Below are 21,399 nucleotides of genomic sequence, written 5' to 3'. Positions count from 1 at the left end.
AATGTGTCTGTCTGTAGTTTCCGCAACATTATGCACCGCCTCGTCTCTGGTCAGCTTGGGGTGCGGTGGGGGAGGGTAGATCTCCTTACCCAGTCGGTAGCAGTTCAGCATGTTTGTTTATTTTTCCATGACGTCTTATTGTGGGTCGACTGGGGCTCGCGAACCCGGCGGGACTGCCTGGAGAATGTGTTTTGGGGTGGCGGCGTGAGCCGCTAGATTACCCGCCGGGCGCTTGTGTCCCGGGGCCCAGAAAAAGCATTATTCTTGTAGGTTTTCATGTTTCTTCAGGATGTCCAGGGCTTGTTTGGATACGCGGCCTGCTTGGAAGTTTATGCATGCTGTTTGCGAGTCCTTGATGACGGGGACGTGTTGTTCTTCTCGCTTGCCTGTCGTGGCGGCCAGGGTTATCGCCATTTCTACCGCGGAGTCGATGTCTCAAGTGTGCACCGAGGTCGCTGCTACCTCTTCTCCCTGCCCGCTGATCACGCTCACAGCGTGTGCAGCCGTGTTCTTGTATTTTGCCGCGTCGGTTCATCTAACTAAGGAAGGTGCAACCTTTAGAAAGAAAAATCATACATCAGCAGTAAATTATGGAACGTGTTATAAGTACCATAAAGGAATTATCATTGCTGGTTGTGTGATGGATTTTTGTCTTCGTAAGAGATGTTGATACAGCAACAAAGTGCGAAACGCTTTATGAGCATAATATAAAACACTAAGAATAAGAGCAGAAATCAGTTGTCTCATTGATAATCATATTGCTGACAGTCATAAACAATCATATTGTCTGTGATATTTCAGGGAAGAACTGAAGCCAAGAGATTTAACCTACAAAGTATAATTTAATTAAAACCAGAATGCCACGTCTGGAACCCTTTACGATTGTTCATCTTAGTGAAGCTCTGTGAGCATGACTCGCTTAAGAAGCACCTGGCAGATGCAGTCACAATGCGTCTCAGCATGACAAATAGCCATTGGATACATTATCTGAGGTGTGAACGGGGCATTAGAGTGGGTTCAGAGCAATTTGACCGTTTTGACACAGGCGCCAGCGCTTACTGTCCCCTATGCTATTCCAGCCTCCATATTAGCATTCACGGGTTCTGGCTAATCGGCGCAGCTATTGATAGGTTCATGTGTGGCGGATATTAGCACGCTCGAAGACTTTCAGGTGGTTGGAATTGCAGCACTGACCGCAAGCGGTAGCGCTATGCTAAAGTAGTGTTTCAAGAGCAAACTTAAGTCTCCGTTCAGGAAATCTTGCTAGCACTCTGCGTTTGTTGGCTGACCGGAGTGCAGGTCGTGGCGCTAGGCATGTCCAATACAAAGGCGACGCGGCCCGGGTTAGGAGGGCCTGGCCCTAGACAGAGGAGAGATAGGTGACCGGAGCCTGGCGAGGTGCGGGATTGCGGGCATTCAGAGCCCGTTAACACCTTTGTTCTGAAAAGGGAGGCTGTCTACACCCGCGGCGTCGTCGCTGCTACACGTGATCGCAAGAGCATCTCATGCTCCTCCTTCTGGGAACTGAACGGGCTGTATTTAGTCACCCGTGCGAATACTTACTTTTTGTAAGCGAATCAGTGAGCTTGCAAAATTAGCTGCCTTACAAGTTTGTGTGCAGGACGATTGCGATACGCTCCGCCCATCGCAGTGGCATCGCGCTCTCTATGAACTTAGCGTCTTTCTCGGTCAAGGACCGCAGATGTCGTGGTGTTTGCTCTCTCTTGTGGGTCATATGCGATAGGACTCTCGGGAGTTCTATTCTGGTGCGAGCGAAAGTGTCCTTGTGAACTCTGGTTCCGGGGCACCCGACGCGACGGCAGCCAAGATGAGACGTAGCTTAGGCGTTCTAACGCAAACACACATGTATGGCAAGAGCATGAGTCGTAGAAGAAAGCTCGCTGGAACGGTTGTAGCGTTCGCTAGGGGGCAAATGTCAAAGCGCGTTCAAGGCAGCTGAGTACGTAAATGTGCTCTATTTCAAAGTAACGTGATACTCGAAAGGAGGCTATGGGGCGTACTCAAGCTCTCGGGAGAATGAGCAGCCAGCCTCGTAATAAGGAGAAACATGCGTCATAGGAACAGCTCCATTCGCGGGATGGGGCTACATGGCCACATTATCTTGAAGCAGAGTACACATATGGCGACACTACCTTTAATCCACCCGCCGCGGTCGCTTAGCGGCTATGGATTTGCGCTGCTAAGCACGAGGTCGCGGTATGGAATCCCAGCCGCGGTGGCCGCATTTCGATGGGGGCGAAATGCAAAAACGCCCGTGGTCCCGTGCACTGGGGGCACGATAAAGATCCTCTGGTGGTCAAAAACAATCCGGAGTGCCCCCCACTATGGCGTGCCTCATAATCGTGTTTTTTGCGTGTGAAACACCAGAATTCAATTCAATTACATTACATTTAATAAAAAAAAAACACCTCATCACCCGCATCGGTTGCACTACATTTAATAAACAGTAAATTATAGGTTATCATATTAATAGACGTTCCTACTGTTAATGTTAAACTAACTGCACGTGCTTTCGCTGCAAAGAATCGGACTAGTATTCGCAAAAACGTTCTTACGCTAACAGTTTGTAAGGGCAGATGGCAGCTAATCGTGGACTTTAGACATATTATTATGGAGAGGAGCCGGTCAATGGCAAATAGCATTCACAAACGGAAAGCTACGTGAATTTTTGGCCTGAAAGCCCGTGCCTTTTTCGTGCCTGCATGACAAAACACGAGATCAAACTCCGCTGTCACGTGGGAACACAGATAAAAGCTGTCGCAATACAGTGCAGCGTAACTGAAGCTGTGCAAACACTGGTGTCGCGTTCTCGTTATCTTTTCCACTTCGATAATATCGCGCGTCAAGCGTGAACTGCTCCTGTCTGCGAGCACGCACTCGTTAAACGTGTACTTGCGAAACCGCATGCTCAACAGAGCTGCATTGCGAGTCTTCCTCGTATTGGTATCTTTACGCTGAGGTGGAAGGAAAGAGAGAGAAAGGAAGGGAGACCAAGTAGAAATTAGTTCGGTTTTATACCGTGCACGACAGAAATGAGCGGATATATGTTATAGGCTTGTAGTTTCGGGTTTACGCGTCATGCTGTCTTCACGCTTGCGGCGACCGCCATGCATGAATGTGGCAGTAATGAGCAGAATCGTTACCGTCTGTCCAATTTATGTCCACTGCAGGACGAAAGCCTCTCCTAGCGGCTACCCCTTCCTCGCGTCAGTTGACTCCATCCTAAAAGTCAATTTCCTATTTTCATCGCACCGCCTAACTTCTATCGCCTTCGTGTGCGTTTTCCTTCACTTGGTATCCCGTTCTGTGGATCTATAGAAAGACCGCTTACTATCTGCTCTTCGCTCGTAACATGGCCTGCCCAATTCCTTTCTTCATCTTGAATATCAGCTAGGATACCAGCTACTCCCTAATCTACACCACGGCCTTCTCATTTCTTAACGTTACACCTGTCATGTTTCAATTCATGAGAGGGAAGGGGGGGGGGGGCGGAGATGATAAATGCAGCTACTTATTCACAAGAAATTTATATTGCGCTTCTGAATAAGTTTTAACTTGCATAATAAATGTCTACTATAAAGAATTCACCTAAGAGCTCATTATTAGAGGTTCTTGGCTCGCATATAGCAGTATAACCAGCCCTTATCTATCCACTGGTGGCCTCCCTCACCACCAACTCATCAGCAATGCTCTCTCCTGCCTTCACCTTCGCCGACTTTCCTATAGTTATCACCCTTTCAACTTTGCCTCGTACAGCGATGTGAATAAAGATGAGGGCGCCCTTGCTTGCTGCTCGGGGCGCTTCGAGTAATGACGACTCGTGCTGTGAACCTAGTTTCGCGTTTACTCGTGACTGGCTGGAGCTTTCAGCCATTGAGCTTGATTTGACTAAGCTATTTCCGACGTGAAAGAGTTCCTCACGGGTGCTGCCTTTCTTCTTTCGCCTCTTCTTCGTCTCTGCCATTTGCAGGGTGCATATATACGAATGAAACGCCCCCAATGTATTGCGTTTATTTCGACGCAATCCTGAAGCCATCCTTCGAGATGCTCTTGAAGTAAGCACAAACAAGGTTTGGGTACGGGCTAGTTGGTATTCCATTGTTTCAAACATCACCTACAGCGCATACAAGGACAAGGGACCGAAAGAACGACGAAGACAAGCGTTGCGCTTGTCTTCGTCGTTCTTTCGGTCCCTTGTCCTTGTATGCGCTGTAAGTGATGTTTGAAGTAAGCACCAGATCGCGCAGGGCGGCGCAGAGGGAAGACGACGAAGCGGAAGATGTCAGCGTTGCTCGCCGTGTGTGCCTCCCTCTTGGTGACGATGGGCGGAGGCGCGCAGTCCGCCGCTGCCAGCCGTGAGTCCGAGTGGAGCTTCGTCAAAGGTGCCTCTGCATTCACCCCGCTCTCCCGTGTTTTCATCGCCCTCGGGCGCGGAGACCCAGTGATGCTTTTACTGCCCGAACGCGCGCTCTCATTTTGTTTGGTCATGTGTAACTGCCGCGTAGGCTCGTGAAATAGCGCAGGTTGTCTCCACTTCGTGGTTTTCATTGAAGACAAGGTGTGTTGGGCGAAGCATGATGTAAAGCAAATATTCAAGGATGGTTTTCTCGCGCTGTTCAATTTTCAGGCGGGAGGCTGGGGCTTTTGATGTATACGGCTGCACACAATCTCATTGCTCGCTACACGGAGTGATGCGCTTGCAAGGTTTTAAAGTAAACAATTCGAGCTGCATACGGGTAACTTCATACACAGCTAACTTCTTGCAACTTTTCTCCGTGAAGTCAGGCGTATGCTTATTAAAACAGCGTCCGAGGCTCAGCACCGTGCAGTTACACTTTGGTACCACTTTGGTACGGATTGTCCGTTCTTGGGGTAGGAAAAAAAAAAAAAGTCGATCACCTGTTTCTCTTAATTGCAACAATTTTCTTTAAGCCTTTGGCAGACAGCCAGATCATGACTCATCAGCTGGATTACTTGAAGCGGCTGACATTGCTTGCACGAAAAAACTTCAATGCGTAAATTAGTGATTAACCGATTTCTTGTAATAACGTCTTAATTATCTGATTTTAGACACATGTTGTAGTTGCAATTTTGTAGCTGGCCAGGGTTCATGCTTGTCCATTTAGTACGAATCCTTAGGCTAGCAAGTTGTTCTACATGTCCAAATTGTGCCACGAATGTTAGAGTTCCGCGTTGTTTTGTCCTGCAGTGCGTAAGAAGCATTTTGAGGAAAATGTAATACGTGGAATGCCAATGTCTTTGTAGCATATATGTTATGAGTGGGTATCTCGTAAGTGTTAGTATCGACATTTGCAGTAAGTGGTGATTACTTGAGCTCTGGCGGGCTTTAATTTTGCAGTCGGAACATGTACCGTAAAGCAAATAACATGCATATATACAAGCTAATTTCTTAATATTCTCAGTTTGACGTACTGAGCGTGGTGATTCGTCATGCAAGCATTGGGGCCCCATGTGTAAGCCGCTTGAAGAGGTGACATTGCGTTATATGGCGCAGGCGATTGAAAATCTTTTGGAATAAAATAAAGCGGTATATTAGTTTTCGTTAGCCAATAGTCCCTTTAGTTTTGGTTATCAGTGTTTCGCCAGAATCCGCTGGCTACCAGCACCAGCCTTTCGTTAAAGTGGCTGCTGCCATTTTGCGCTGTCTTTATTTTTTAATGAGTATTTTTCGAAACTATCGCGCGACAGGCCATTGCCAACAGTGCGGGCTTTGATTTGCGGTGCACAACCTATGCTTTTAAAATAGTGCTACGCAAGTATTACACCTTTTACGTCAGAAATAAATAATTTATTTATTTCTGATTATTTAAACGACCTGACGAAACACAAGGCGACACTGTGATAGAATCACGACATGCAACCATCTGCACGACGTCGGCTGACGATAGGGTACAAATCACGAAAAGTGTTTGTGCCAGGCATTGGATCTCCGTGGTTCGCATTAACTTAAGCGTATGCGCGAAAATTTCTCATGCTTTCGCTTCTCTGTAATCATCTTCAACAGAAGCAGCAGTGACTTCATCTGTTCATAATCCAATACAGTTTTACCTTTAGACAGCACTTGTTTTGAGGTGTGGTTTACAGTTTTATGTATTAAATTCTTCGACTGTTTCAGTTCACCATTGCATTTAGGGGTCACAACAGAAGCCCTGTGCTACACAGTACTCAGATTGTAAAGAGAACGCGTGAGACATAGTCGTTAATATGGGCTCACACTTGTGCTCGTCTCCGGAGTAATAAAAATTATGTGAAGCGATCTGAATTTAACACGATGCACCGCCGTTGATCGGAGCGGCAAATTAAACTGTTGAATCGGTATGTATGTGTCTCGACTTTGCCGCACGCTGTTTTGTGTAGATTATGTTTTGCTGGTATGCGGCCTGATTTGGTAAACTAAAGCGAAAACTGGCGAAATGAAGACATCGGTTGCACTGCTTCAACTTGGCGAGAAGTGCACTCAGAAACAGGAGTTCCAGGGCCTTAGATGTGCGCGGTCGTTGCGACTACATACGAAGGGGTGCTTATAAGTATTCAACCTTACCCAGAGAAAACTTTGCCGAGAATTCTGTAACTGCTACACTAGTCTACACATTCCTGCAAGAACTTAATGCCCTCGCGATATCGGTACTGCAGCTTCTTAAGTTCCTGCAAATAAAATTATTCTGTCTGCTGATGTAACCACTAATTTGTAGCGTTAGTTTTTCCGATGACGCTCCCAAATCGTTTTCACTTGCGTGTTTTTTTTTCTTCTCTAGATTGGACAAAAGTTGATAGTCAAAAGCAGTCAGGTCGGGTGAATAGAGTGGATAGAATATCACTTGAAAACCTACCATTGTTTCGCCTGCAGTGTGCGACAGGCCATTGTCACGTTGCAAGAGGATGACATATTTGGAGATTTTTCCTCGACATTTTCCCGTAATGTATTGCCTCATCTTTGTGAATAAAGTACAGTAATATTCTGCATTAATGGCTAAACACAGTTAGAGGTAGTTCACTAGCAGAACTCCCTTCTTATCCCCAAAATACTTATAGCCACTTGCTTCGGCCACGGCCTTTGCACACGGAACTTCTTTGGCCTGAGGGACCACTGTGTCTCTATTCCTTAGACTGTTCCTTTGTCTCGGGATCATAACAGTGGGCCTATGTCTTATCACCAGTTACCAGTGTGTCCAGGAAATCTGACTCATTTTTGCGAAATGTTCCAAAACAGCCACCAGTGTTTCTACACGTTTTCTTTTATGTTCAGTTGTCAAAATTTTTATTGTGATATCAATTATATGGATACTCCAGGCGCATTTCTGCCGTCGGCGTCGCCGTCTCCGTGAGGTTCCGTATAGAGTGCAAGGCCGATAAAATCGTCGCCGTGCGCCGTGTGCTGTATGTGCCAGGGAAAGCGTACGAGGGTGGGCCGGCGATTGCAGCTCACTCTCGCGCACGCCAGCGAGGGAAGCAGGAAGGAAGCGCGTCGTCCTCCGTCGCCCGCAAAGCGCGTCGTCCTCCGTCGCCCGCAAAGCGCGTCGTCCTCCGTCGCCCGCAAGGCTCTGGTGGGAGGGGAGGGATGGGGGGCGCGCGTTCCACTCCGGGCAGCCCGGGCGGCCGCGCCCGCCCGCCCGCCTGCCCGGGCCGCTGTATCTTGAAAGCAATCTGCGACGGGAAGAGTCCGCGCTGCTCTGTCTTTTCGCGGCTTAGTTCCCGTTGTTGCGAGACGCTGCAACGTGTACGTGCGCGCAGCCAACCGCAAAACGCAGCACCTCGCCACATCGACGTTAAGAAAGGAATGTGAACAACCGACAAACGCTACGTCACGAGTTTGCGCTGCCGTTGGAGTGGGCCCTGCGAGCGAGTTTCTCACCGCTCCGATCGTCCTGGTGTCTTTTTTTTTTCCTCCCTGGTCGTGACGCTGACCTCTTTCGCTGCTGACGGCGGCACACAAATCGGCTAAAATTTGTTTGTGACACGAAATAACTCATGAAGTGACCTCGACAGTGTGCATGTTATAGAACGTTGCGCGATATAGTAAATTGTTGCGGTGATTTTTACTCGCAAGCGGTCAGCGCAGCAGCCGCTGCAATCGTCTCTGCGAAGCGGCTCACCTGGCTAACGTGTTTTCTCATCGCTACCAACGGCGTTGGGAAGACTGATTGTATTGTCACTTACGAGCGACATAAATGTGCAGACGCTGAGTATGTTGACGAATATAGATGCTTTATTACCAGCTGCTAACTGGTCGCAAGGGCCGTCGGCATCGGATCCGACGGCCAGCGAGCTAGGCCTATATACCGTTTCCCAGCAATCGCCAGCTCGCTTCGCTTGCTGGGCGTCGATAACTGGCAGAATTAAGCGGTCCGAGTTCGTGCGCGCCGCTGGACGCTTAGAATGGACCCCACTGAAGAGCAGCCAGATTTGCTCGTTTCATTTCGAGCATGCCTGGTATAAACAAAACCGGCCGAGCTTACATATAGAGTAGTCCGATGATCTTCCACCAAGGCTACGTACCCCCAGACTTGATGCTGTGTCAACTTTTACTTCGCCTTTTGTCCTGCTCCGTAATATGCTTCATTCCCAGAGGGCCCTCGACGAATGGCTCGTATACTTGTACCGGTACACACACATATTGATAGCTGCGGCTAGCCGCACTTTCCGAGTTGCTGCTTTGTAGTGGATCTAATCAAATATGGTTGGCCACGTCTAATTCGGCGGCGACTACCGCAAGCAGGAAATAGTCGCCGCTTGACGACGAAAACAAGGACGACGATGATGGCGAGGACATCGCAAAGCAGGTGCAGGCGTAGCAGACGAATTAGCAAGACGAAGCTCTCTCGCCGAGAACGCGCGCCGCGTCGCGTCGAATTAACACCTGCTCGCGTCGGGCTCCGTAGTTTCGTGAGTTTTCGATTATGTTTTCAACACAAAACGTCCCGAAACGCTTTCACCAGCTCCCTAACGTTATAAGGACCATATCGACACCACCCTCGTGGAAATCCGACCACCGAAGACCCCAGGAGGATTTTTGAAAGTTTCGTCACCACGGGTGAGCCGCTAACCCTAACCGGCGGCTGCAGCCGCTCGCCTCGCCGACGAGGATTCCCGCGACAGCACTTGGCCTAACAATGGTGAACGAAGTGACTACGGTCGTTGACCCCCTCCATGAAACTTCCAGAGGACCCGAAGAAGAACGCATGGACCAGACTACCGAACCGGTGAGCCAAGAAACTATGTACCATAACACCGTGAGAGAAGATATTAACTGGCAATCAGTACGAACACAAAAGCAATGCAAGCAAGAAGCCTTGGAAAGGCGACGGGGTAGTGTAGAGCCCCAAGACCCTGCAACCACTACTAAGACATCATCAACAACGCAGAGAGTCGCTAGACCTCCACCGCTTCCGAAAAATGACAATATAATCATTCGTCGAAATCAAGGATTACCATTAATAAATGTTCTCGCTCATACACTCGCACGAGCGATCATCGAAGTGTGCCAGAACGAGTTCACAGATGAAAAATTCATTCTTAGAATCAACCCGGGATCCAACATAGCCATCCTATCGACCCAGTACGAAGAGGTTGCCGAAAAAGCACGACACATCCACACCTTAACCACTTAGCGGCAGAAGTTACGCAGTGCGCGCATACACCGCCCAAGGAGAAGGCACCCTCAGGGGAGTGGTACATGGAATATCCTTGCACACAACCACCGAAACCCTCACGGCCCAGCTCAGAGTGAGAATACAAGGCGTGGAAATCCTTACAGTCAGGATATTCGGTACCACTCAAAGTGCAGCGCTGACCTTTATTGGGCCCCAGCTACCACTATTTGTGTACTGCTACGGAGGTGAACTTCTTTGCTACCCATTTAAACCGACGCTCCAAGTCTGCAAGATCTGCAGGGAAAAGCGCCACCATACCGACGTGTGCCCAAACCCGGACAGACCTATCTGTAGACTGTGCGGACTGCTTAATCCAACCGACGGACACAAATGCGAGATAAACTGCGCCTCGTGCGGGGAGGCTCACCCAGCCGGTGACCACTCGTGCAAGCAGCGACTCAAACCGGTTCGACCCCGACCCACACCATCGTCAGTCCCGATGAAGTCGAAAGCCCCACGATGGTTCGCCTCGGAAGACGAAGAAGAGACCTACAGGGCGAACACTCGCGGCCGGCCGGTCAGTACCGAGCAACGCTCCCGCTCCCGGTCACCTAGCCGCGAGCATCGCGCACCACCGACACCCAAAAGCAACCCGTCGCCTCCGGCCAGGAAGCAGAAGCCATCACACGAGGTAAGCTGGGCGGAAGTAGTCTATCCGAAGCCACGAAACACATGCACACCTATATCACACAAAATCCGGAATACCAGAGAGTCATTGAGGAAAATAGGCAGCAAGAACAGCGTCTAACCAACTACGAGCACAAAATCAAAACTTTAATGCAGCGAGTGGCCATGCTTGAATCGGCACAGGCTGCGACCTGTGAACGATCGCCACAATCTCAATTACCGCAGCTAAGCACTCTCACCGGGCATACACCACTACAAGCACAACTGCTCCCCTCCCCCCAACAACACCGCCGAAGTAGCCTCAGGCACACTTGCCGTCAGAGAGTAACCTGGTAACCCAGGACCAATTGCAACAAGCACTGCAACAATCACAACAACAAATAATACAACAAATACAGCAACAATTTCAACAGTTTTTTGCGGAATTCCAAGAATTAAAGAAGTACGTTAACGAGTCCCTAACCAAGGAACGCAAGCGTAAACGGAAAGATAGTAAAATACGCTCTCACGCAGAGGACGGTAGCATACTAACTTCCGACACAGACAGCACAATACCGTCTAAGTCCCATCATGGCCCGTAAAACTCAAATGGAAAGCGAAAGCATCACGATTTGGTCCTGGAACTGTAGGTACATTAAAAGCAAGCATGCATCCCTCTCGCTATACTTATACAAGCGGTGCTAGTCCCCCCGGACATTATCTGCCTGCAAGAGGCGGGAGAACAACCGAAGCCAATTATGGGGTATAAAATAGAGTACGACCCCAGCTACCGTAGGGTGGCCACGCTCGTCCGCAAAGATTTGGCAATAACCCTGCCAGTACTCCCCGGTGAGGAAATCCCACATTTCATCGTCACGATATGGCCTGTCAAGAAGGGGAGACCAAAACAAGTCGTATGCAACCTATACAGTCCCCCCCGCGACAAAAAGGCTGACTTCGCGTCATTGTTCCGGCACCTATACAGGAAAAGCTGGAACACCGCGATCGCCTAATTATAACCGGGGATTTCAATGCAAAGCACAACACGTGGGGCTACTCAAAAGCTGACACCAAGGGCACCAAGCTCCTAGAAGCTATAGAGCGCCACGAATACACGCTAATTACTGTACCAGGTACGCCTACTCCAATAGGAAACAGCGCTAGCAGGGACACGACCCCTGATCTCACCATCACCAACGATACCGTAGGAACAAGCTGGAGGGTCCTAGACGACTCGCTGGGTAGTGATTACTACATTCTCGAAATCACCAGCGCCTCGGCCAAACTACGCCGACCCCTAGGGAAGGCCAAAATTACAAATTGGCCGAAGTTTAGGGAGAGGCAACAGTCCGGCTTAGATACAAGTCCGCCCTTCCAGGAACATCAAGGCCGCTTAACCACGATCAAGGAGTAAGCCCAACGCATCAAAGAACTATATGACGCCAACACTGAAGTGTACCAAACCGATACCGACACGCCGGCAATCGACAACCATCTAATACACTTATGGGAAGCATGCAGAGGCCTCACAAAAAGATGGCGCAAACAAAAGTTAAATCGCAAACTTAGACTTCGGATTTCAAACGTCACTAAGCAGGCCAGCAATTATGCCCTGAAGGTCCACAGGGACAATTGGCGCACGTTCTGTGATTCGCTTAAAGGCACGCTAAGCACCAAAAAGACGTGGAATATACTCCGCAGCATCATCGATCCTTCAGGTACCCAAAACCGAAACAAACACAACCCTACAAAAACTCGCTGACGAATATCCGGGAACCCAGGATGAACTCATACAGGAACTCCAGCAAACATACACGGGAATCCGAACCGGGCATCCGAAACCATACCCTCAATATATGGGACCTCCGAACGAGAGACTTGATGCACCCATCACGTATGTGGAGGTATACGTGGCCGCACAGAGCTTCAAGAAAAACACGGCACCGGGCCCCGACGGGATCACCAACGCCATCTTGAGAAACCTAAGCGATGAAACCCTCCGAGCCTTTACACAGAAGCTGAACGAAGAAATCTGGACACCGGGTGGAACATTACCCGAGGAATGGACTACCGCTCACATAGTCCTTATACCCAAACCGGGAAAACCGCGCAGCCTCGATCAACTACGACCGGTCTCGCTCACGTCTTGCCTGAGCAAACTTTTTCAACGAATTGTACTCACTCGAATAGAACAACACATGGGGGAACATGGGCTACACCCCAATTCCACGTACGGATTCCGGAAAGGCATGATAGCACAGGATGTCTTCCTCCTCCTCGAGGAAGAAGTCCCCGACCCACAACCGGGCAGCAACAACAACATACTCGTAGCCCTCGACGTGGAAAAAGCCTTTGATAATATAGCACACGAAACCATCCTAGATGGTGTCGCCGCCATAGGATGCGGAGAGCGAGTATATCAGTATACCGTGGCTTTTCTCGGTCACCGCAAAGCCCGCATCGGCATAGCAGGCATACAATCAGACATATATGATCTACCGCAGAAGGGTGCTCCGCAAGGATCAATAATATCTCCTTTCCTCTTCAACATCGGACTTAGAAAACTTGCTTTACAACTGGAAAACATCCCAAAACTCGGATGTGCCTTCTATGCCGACGATATCACCCTATGGGCAACCAAGGGTTCATACGGCGACAGAGAAAACACATTACTCACAGCTATCGAACGCATCGAGCCATACCTAACCACAGCAGGAATGAGATGTGTCCCACACAAGTTGGAGTACCTTAAAGTCCGGCCCAAGCAAGCTAGGAAACATTGAGCCCCGCCAATACATATCGAGATTGCCAGGCAACCTATAAAGCGCCTCCCGACAACACGCTTACTAGGTATGCACGTCCAGGAGAACAACGGCATAAATGTAGCCTCAGAGAAATTAAATAACATTATAAGAAGCATCGCATCACTCATCGCCAGAGTAGCGCGCATCAAAGATGGTTTCACAGAGGACGAAACCTTAAGACTGGTACAAGCCCTCGTCATCAGCCGTGTCACGTACGCACTCCCGTATCAAGTCAAGTGCAGAAGCGAGACCGAGCGCATGGACATTCTTATAAGAACGGCGTACAAAACGGCCTGACAGCTACCGTCAAGCACAAGCACAAAGAAATTACTAGCGCTAGGGGTATACAACACCTTTGAGGAGCTAGCAAGTGCCACGCTCATAGCGCAGAGGGAGCGCATCAACAAGACACAACAGGGAAGGCACCTTTTTCAACGGCTAGGGTACCCGCTCACACCCCAGTACTGCAATGAAGAAACACAACTCCCGCCTAACCGAATTAGAGAGAACATTGTAGTAGACCCTATCCCCAAGAACATGCACCCCACCCACAATCAAGAGAGGAGAGCAGCGCGTGCCCGTATGTTGCACAAACGCTGTTTCAGAGACCCAGTTACATACTACAGGGACGCCAGCTGGTATCCCTCGTCGCCACGACGTGGGCCCAAATACACAATCGCCGTCGTCAATCAGGGGATCCTGGTAGCCTCTGCCTCCACCCGCGCCACATGCAGCGCAGCAGCAGAAGCAGCAATGATCGCTCTCGCACTTCGCGATGCCGAGAGCAAGCGAAGGTCCGCCCGCGTCCTTACGTACTCACAAGCGGCGTGTCGCTTATACATGAATGGAACACACCCTATACAAGCAATTTGAATCCTGGGCCGCTCACTAGAATGAACCCACAGTATCGTCTGGTGCCCCGGGCACGAAGGCCTGCGGGGCAACGAAGAGGCGGACTGCGCAGCTCGAGGTCTCACTAGCCGAGCGGCAGACCACACTGTTCTTCAGCCCCCGACAGACCGACGAGCGACCCACGAGGTAGTGACCACAAGTCAAGAAATACTGCAGGACCAATGTCTCGAAAGAACACAATACGCTCCCCCACACAAAGTTCTCAATAAACTCCAGGCAAGGGACTGGCGACGCCTGCAAACGAACACATACCCACACTTGTCTCGTCTACACGCAATCTCCTCAGACAGATATACGTCCCGGATATGTCTCTGGTGTAACAACCACACAGCGACGCTCGCGCACATAACACACGAATGGACCGACCGTCCGGGTGACGCAATTTCGCCACGAGTCACAGCACACACACTCACTACGTGGTCTTGGGAGGCGAGACTCTCCGAACTGGACCTGGGAAGCCAACTGGCGACCCTCGACCAGGCCCGGCAAGCCGCGATCACCAGTGGAGCCCTGTCAGAGGGAACCACCCAGGAACAAACCGCGCAACCATTTCTGTAATAATAAAGTTCCACCATCCATCCATCCATCTCGCGCCGGCGAGCGCGCTGGTGTGCGCACGTCACAGTTTTGTGCGATCACGTGTCCAGCTGTGTTTACATTCCTTCTTTGGCCCATCTCGTTGCTCTTCAAACCGAAACTTAGACTGGTCGCTACAAACAAGACTCCAAATAATTACCTGTCGCCCTCTGAAGCCAATGCTGTTTCGTGCGGTGATTACTGGGTCATTAGCTACTTATTGCAGCAGAAATAAAGAGATCGAAAGTTTTTCTGCGAGTACTCGTTTAACGGTAGCATATGAAAGGCCACAGTCACCCTAAGTTTATGACATTTCATCATGAATATGGTTCGCACGTTTCCCTTTGCGAAACTGGAACTTCGTTATATATATAGTCCGATGTTATTCTACAATGAAATTCTCTGAAGGTGCTGTCAAGTTCACTTTGGACCTAAAAAAGAAACATAAGCTGTAAACAGGGGTGGCTACTTTTTTTACCATTGGCTAGAGACAAATTGGTCAATAGCTCCTGCAATTTACAGCTGCCCAGCTCAATTTTTCTTTCTAGGTAACGTTCAGTACTTAACAACACCCCCTCGTGTACTGCACTGAGCTTCTTGCGTGCAGTGCTGCGATACTTTTGCATGTTGTTACACGCTTACTCCCACTTACCGACGCGCCTATCTCCACAGCAAAATGGTAGCTGGGCACATGCCTGTTGCGTGCCGTGATGCGTACGCGCATTTGCCCTCGGGATGGGAGGGGGCGCGTTAGCAACCGTGTCGCCGCTTTCTCTGCTGGTTCAAGTTTTCGCCTTGAGGCAGCGCCATAGGCGTTTCTCGGTCGTCAGCGTTGTGTTGCTTGCGTAGTTCAAGGAATAATGCTTATAATTCTATTGCTTATTGCTTCGTGCCCTTGCTGATACTAGAGATGTGCAGAAAGACAGTGGGCAGACGCATGTGGACGCTAAATGTTCAACAAAATATTGAACTCGTACAATGCGGAACAATGTGCTTGTAACAAAGGTAAACTAAAAGGTATGCGCGTTGAGCGGACGTGCTGTCGTCGTCTCGGCGAGGAGCCGGGTGCTATTATGCAGCCACGATTGAGTCAAGTTTCTCGGGCAGCTGACCGCCCCGTTGCGCCTGGCCTCCGTTACCATCCCTGCTCACCTTGTTTGCTGGGGCTGCGATTGCGTGTCGCGCAGGAGCGTGCGTCTACCGCCACCTGCTATTTCCCAACGGAGCCAACTTCACGTTCCGCAACCCCTGCGAGATGGTCATCTGCGACGCACGCAACCGCATGGTCTACTTTAAGCGGTCAGTCCAATTTGCATGTGATTCGTTCGAAGAAACAAAGCGCGTGTGCCTTTGCGCGCTGTGATGCCTTGCGAACCGAACCGGATCGGTTGAGAGTCGACCGGCCAAACTGATTATCTCGCTCGAGCAAACGGCTATGTTTTTCTCCCGTGTATCACACTCTACAGAGTGTATAGAAAGTAAAGAGCTCGCATCTTTTCTATGTGCACTCTTGCAGGAGCAGGCCACGCTGAGCCACGTCATTTGAGTTAGTCTCTGTAAAATCAGTTCGCCGTTGTGCACGAGAAGGGCAACTGATCGAGGGGCTCGATTTTCGTTAGTCACAATCATGCGAAGCCGACAGACAAGGGAGGCATAGGATAAATTACCTTTTTTTTTTAAATTGAAATATCGAAATGATAAATAAAGGGAAACGAATGTGGATGAAGAAACAACTGGCCTCAGGTGGAACAGGAAGCCACGTCTTCGTATTACGCGTGTGATGCTCTTGCCAATTCCTCTTGCCAATTACGCGCGATGATCTTGCGCCGTTTTCCTATCCACTTTGTTGAGTATTATGTGTGTACTAGATGTAGGCCTGCGAGCGCTAGCCAGCGCCACAACTCACGGCCATGGCGGCGGTTGCAGAACATCCTTTCCACCGCAGGCGTCACGTAGTACGGGAACTTTTTGGGAGAAGGCAACTGGCCAACTAACCCTCGTATGCGGTTTGAAGGCATCAAATTTGCAGGAGTCGAGACCCTCGCTATATAACGAACGATTTTTTTTAGTTCATGTATCCCAAAGGTCCGTTCGGGCATTATAAAAAGGGAGAGTCAGTTACAGTATCAAAAACGTAAAGGAAAAGAACCTAAGTAAAATACAGTGGCGTAATTATCTGCAGCAGGAAAAAATAAATGTGCAAGAAATTATTGAACACGGAAATAATCACACATTTAGGATAAGCTTCAACTTGTGAAGAAAACAGTCAGGATCAGTGAAAGATACAATGTCCTTTAGTATTCTATTCCAATTATATATTGTCAGAAGTGGTCAATGACGATACAGGTTAGTACGAGTAAAAAGGGGTTGTACTTTAAATGGGTGATCTGAATGCTGTAAAATACAATTTGCTGCATTGATATTTACTATTTACCCGCCGTGGTTGTTCAGTGGCTATGGTGTTAGGCTGCTGAGCATAAGGTCGCGGGTTCGAATCCCGGCCACGGCGGCCGCATTTCGATGGGGGCGAAATGCAAAAACACCCGTGTACTTAGATTTAGGTGCACGCTAAAGAACCCCAGGTGGTCGAAATTTCTGGAGTCCTCCACTACGGCGTGCCTCATAATCAGAAAATGGTTTTGGTACGTAAAACTCCATAATTTAATATTTACTAGGGATTTACTATGATAAATCGTATGAAAATCCGATAATAGCGTTACTATTAGTCTGCGCTTTTGAAAGGAGAGCAATGAAAGTTGTTCATTGATATCTGTGACGCTGTTGTTGCTTGATTGTTTTTTTGTGGTAAACCTTGCTGCCTTATTCTGTATTGCTTCGAGTTGATCGAGCATATACGTGTGACGCGGATTCCCAATAATCAAGGCGTATTCCACCTTAGAATGAACAGGCGTAATGTATGTTAATAGTTTAGTAGAATATTTATTTATTTACACAATATTGCAGGCAGTAGTGCCACCCAAGCTGGAGACGATTACATGAGATGGGTTTGCAAGTTTTAAAAAAAAATCTTGTGATATGCATTAAACAATACTTGCAGGTACATGATTCCACTCTTCACTCGTAAGTGGAAAGAATGATTTGTGTAAGAGTTTTGCGTGGGCAAAGTATTATTGTACTACTACGGAATCAAAAATACGCGATGGCCTGTGTGGAGCAATGCGAAATATATGTGCCATTAGCAAAACCTGTTTGGTTATGGAGCGTGAAGTGAACAAATTAGAGCCTGGCGATATTACGACGCATGTGTAATGGATCCAGTCAGTGTTTCACAGACATACGAGTAACAGATGACATTCTGTAACCTGAGAAGATAAACCGTGCAACTAGGCGCTGAATTCAATCCACTTTGGCAATTTCCTTATTTAAGTGTAGGTCCCATACTATTGAAGCATACTCTAGGACTGGGCGCACGAGGGAGCGATAAGCTTGCAGCTTGACAGTTGAAGGATACTTCTTTAATTTTCTACGTAAAAGGCAAAGTTCTTTTTAGTACTGTGTTGCATATGTAATTGATATGGGGGTTGCATTTAAATTAGTTGTTAATTGCGAAGCCTGAGTATTTAACGGAGGTAACAGGTTTAAGGTTCCGATCTCCAATGTGATAACTATAAAGTAATGGCTTTCTTATTGATATTTTCATTGAAACTGTCTTAGGAAAGTTTATCTGCATTCCTCTTTTTTCGCATCAGTCTGCGAGCTTACAAATACTGTTGTTAAGTATGTGCTGGCATGAAGAACTCTTGACAACATAATAAATGATACTATCACCTGCAAACAATTTCAGCTTCACATTTGGACCTAAATTTGCAGCATTATTATTAACATAGATAAGAAAAAACAGGGGTGACAGAACCCTGTGGCGCACCAGACAAAACATGCAAGTTTTCAGATTTCACACTATGAATTTCCACAAGCTGCTCACAATTTCCGAAGTCGGCCTGAACCAAACGCATAGACTTCCCAGTAGTCGAAGCATTTTTAAGCGTTTCAATTAAGGTAGCATGCGGTACACGGTAAAATGCCTTCGATAAGACAAGAAATATTGCATCAATTTGCAGGCGATCGTCTTTAGCACTGGCAAACTCGTGTATTATAGACAATTGAGTTGTCGAACTTTTTTCTACGAAAACCATGCTGGGTAATCAACAAAAATTTAAAACAAATAATTTGCCTCCATGTGGTAAGATATGTGAGTAGCGATAATATGCTCCAAGAGCGTGCAACAAAAACATATTAGAGAAATAGGTCTATAATTGCCGGAATTAAGTTTATCGCCTGCTTTAAACACCAAGTATAAGTTGGGTTTAATGAAGCCAAGTGTCTTAGGATGCATTACGGGTTTATAGTATTAATGTGCTCTTTCCAGAAGAAATCAGATGATAAATGCTTTTCTTGGAGTCATTGTCTGTTAGCCTCATATGATTCGCCTTAGTGCGTTTACTAGAACGGCTACCGTGGTGTCCTTTATATCAGCATCATTAAAAAATGCTGTAGCAATCACCAGCCTTCGGCGCAGTGCAGGCTTCAGCACAACTTATAGCTTTAAAAAAAATTTAATGTGGAAAAATGTGGAGGTGTATGCCTTGTTAGATCCAACTATCCCGAACTTATAACTGTATTATTCCGTGCGGTTGAAACCACCGAGGCTCCTACCGGGGCATTGAACCAGGAAAATAATATTGAAAATAATATTGAAAATAATATTGCTGACAGCAGGGGAGACGTAGACAAGAATCAAGTTGGCTGCCGCACGTTTTTAATCGTTAACACGTGGCATTTCTGTGTATAGCCTTCATGTAGCATCTTATCAGATGGTATCTCGCATAGAAGAGCGAGGTATAAGCCAGATTACGCTCCAGCCCATTTATCTGTATAGAGTCAACGCCAGCGATTTAAATGCGTCAGACCACCAGGAGTAAGAACGAAAGCTTAAAACGGAGCGCAAAGCGCTCCTCCTTGTGCCAATAAAGGTGCAAGTGCAGCTTCCCGGATTTTTAATAATATCGCGCGATCATCGACCGGGCGGCATGGCAGCGCCTTACAACGGCGAGAAGCAATGAGATTGGCGATAGTGCGCGCGAGCACACAAACTACACACCAGTGCGAGCGCAGCCTCTAACGCTGTTTACTTCAGGAGGACACACACCCGGCTAGATTTATCTGCGTGCTACTGTATAGAAAAAAAAAAAAACGCGTGAAGCAGATCACGGCTAAAATCTGTTATCTGTGACGCGCTTTCCATCTTTTTGTCGAATTGGTGGACCTGTGTATGTACCATCCAATTAAGATTAAAAAAAATATCGAGGGAATTTATCACCATATGCCAGGTATTGTTTGTGAACTATGGGGCCTCAGAGATAACAAAGGCAGGGCGTGTACGCTCCTGAAGGGAACGGCACAGCAGACGACGCTCGCACGTACTGCAGCGTGTTCTGTGCGCTCGCGTGTACTATTGGCGATCCCGGCACTTCTCGTTGTTATAAGGTGCTGACGTTCCGTGCAGCCGACGCTCACATGAAAATTCCGGGAGGCTGTACTATTACAACGCTCTATATACAACGTCTTTGTCTGGGTTGCTTCCGTCGACTTACGTTAATGCAATTACTCACGAACTTGGCACTCGACATACTTGCTTTCCCGGGTGACCTGTGCTCTCCGTGCTGCTGCCAGAGCTACCGTGCTAGACATCGCGTTGGGATACGCTCTAGCCGCGGTGCATGTCTTTGTGCGCAGGCAGCAGCGAATATGACGCCTTGGTGTGCAGGTGCCCCGCGGTGAACTGCCCGCACTGCGGCAGCTTGTGCCACTTCGTCTCCCTCAAGGGCTCTTACCCGCACTGCTGCCAGCAGGTCGTCTGCGACAGGGATCACGCCTTCACCCTGACCTGACCGGCAAGCCTCCTCTCCAGGAGCACCGCCGGCATGGTGACGCGTGCACAGACTGGCCACTCGGGGCTCCTCCGCAGCGCCAACATCGCTTTCGCACAACAAACGGGCGGTGGAGGCAGGAAGCCCACGATGGTCTCCGTACTGTTGTTGTAGTTAATTTTTGCCCATTGGGCTGAAACATTCTCCGTGTATAGTTTTGAATATTAACTCTTCTGAAAAAAAAGGAAAAATAAGGAAGAAAGTAAAAAGAGTTGTTGTCCGTGCGTTGTTCCTTTTGCGTAGTACAGAGGGAGTGCCGTAAGAGCGAAGGTACCGTGGTGCAATAGCTTTTTTCTCTGTGCGGTACGTCGTCTTTGCAAGACAATGAGGAAACAGTTCGAGCACCACCGTGACCTAGGTTTATTTTTTTTTAGAGTAAGCCCAGCGTTAAGGATAGCTCTTACTGCAAGTAATGGTCACGTCACTTTAAATGCGTGACTATCGTTCCGCCCGCTTGCAAAAAAAAAAAAAAAAATTAAGCAGATCCAACACAAGTTTTGGAATCTATGTAATGCGAAGCTTTAGTGAATTGCAAAAGCTTTTTGCCGGACAGTCAAAGCTGCTTTCAGAAGTACAATGTCTAAAAAGGCAACTTTCGGCAACTGATAATGCACTATCAGACCTCAGTAACCGTATGGCAGCAGTTTAACGTAACTGCAGCGTCTCGAACCTTTGCAGCAGCAACTGGAAAGTATACAAACCGATTCTGCCTATGCTGTTCACCTTGTCACCAATCTTGAAACTCGGCTTGATGACGCAGAAAGCCGTTCCTGGTGCAATAATATGTTATTATAGGGCCTTCTTGATTCCAGTTCTACTGAATCATTCTCGCGTTACGGAGAAATCATTGTTCGCCACTGC

The 21,399-nt window shown here is 48.2% G+C and overlaps 1 protein-coding gene across 1 annotated transcript; it reads left to right on the top strand.

Moving 5' to 3' along the window:
• The first annotated feature begins 4,323 nt into the window (after nucleotides 1-4,323).
• Nucleotides 4,324-20,758, top strand: LOC126547198 (complement inhibitor CirpT1-like). The gene is made up of 3 exons (XM_050195095.3): nucleotides 4,324-4,403; nucleotides 15,778-15,889; nucleotides 20,376-20,758. The coding sequence occupies exons 1-3, from the start codon at nucleotides 4,343-4,345 to the stop codon at nucleotides 20,497-20,499; spliced, it is 297 nt and encodes a 98-aa protein (XP_050051052.2). The 5' UTR covers nucleotides 4,324-4,342; the 3' UTR covers nucleotides 20,500-20,758.
• Nucleotides 20,759-21,399: the final 641 nt, after the last annotated feature.

This window comes from Dermacentor andersoni, chromosome 1 (assembly GCF_023375885.2).
Source record: "Dermacentor andersoni chromosome 1, qqDerAnde1_hic_scaffold, whole genome shotgun sequence".
NCBI lineage: Eukaryota > Metazoa > Arthropoda > Arachnida > Ixodida > Ixodidae > Dermacentor > Dermacentor andersoni.
This window is presented reverse-complemented; position numbering and strand designations above follow the sequence as displayed.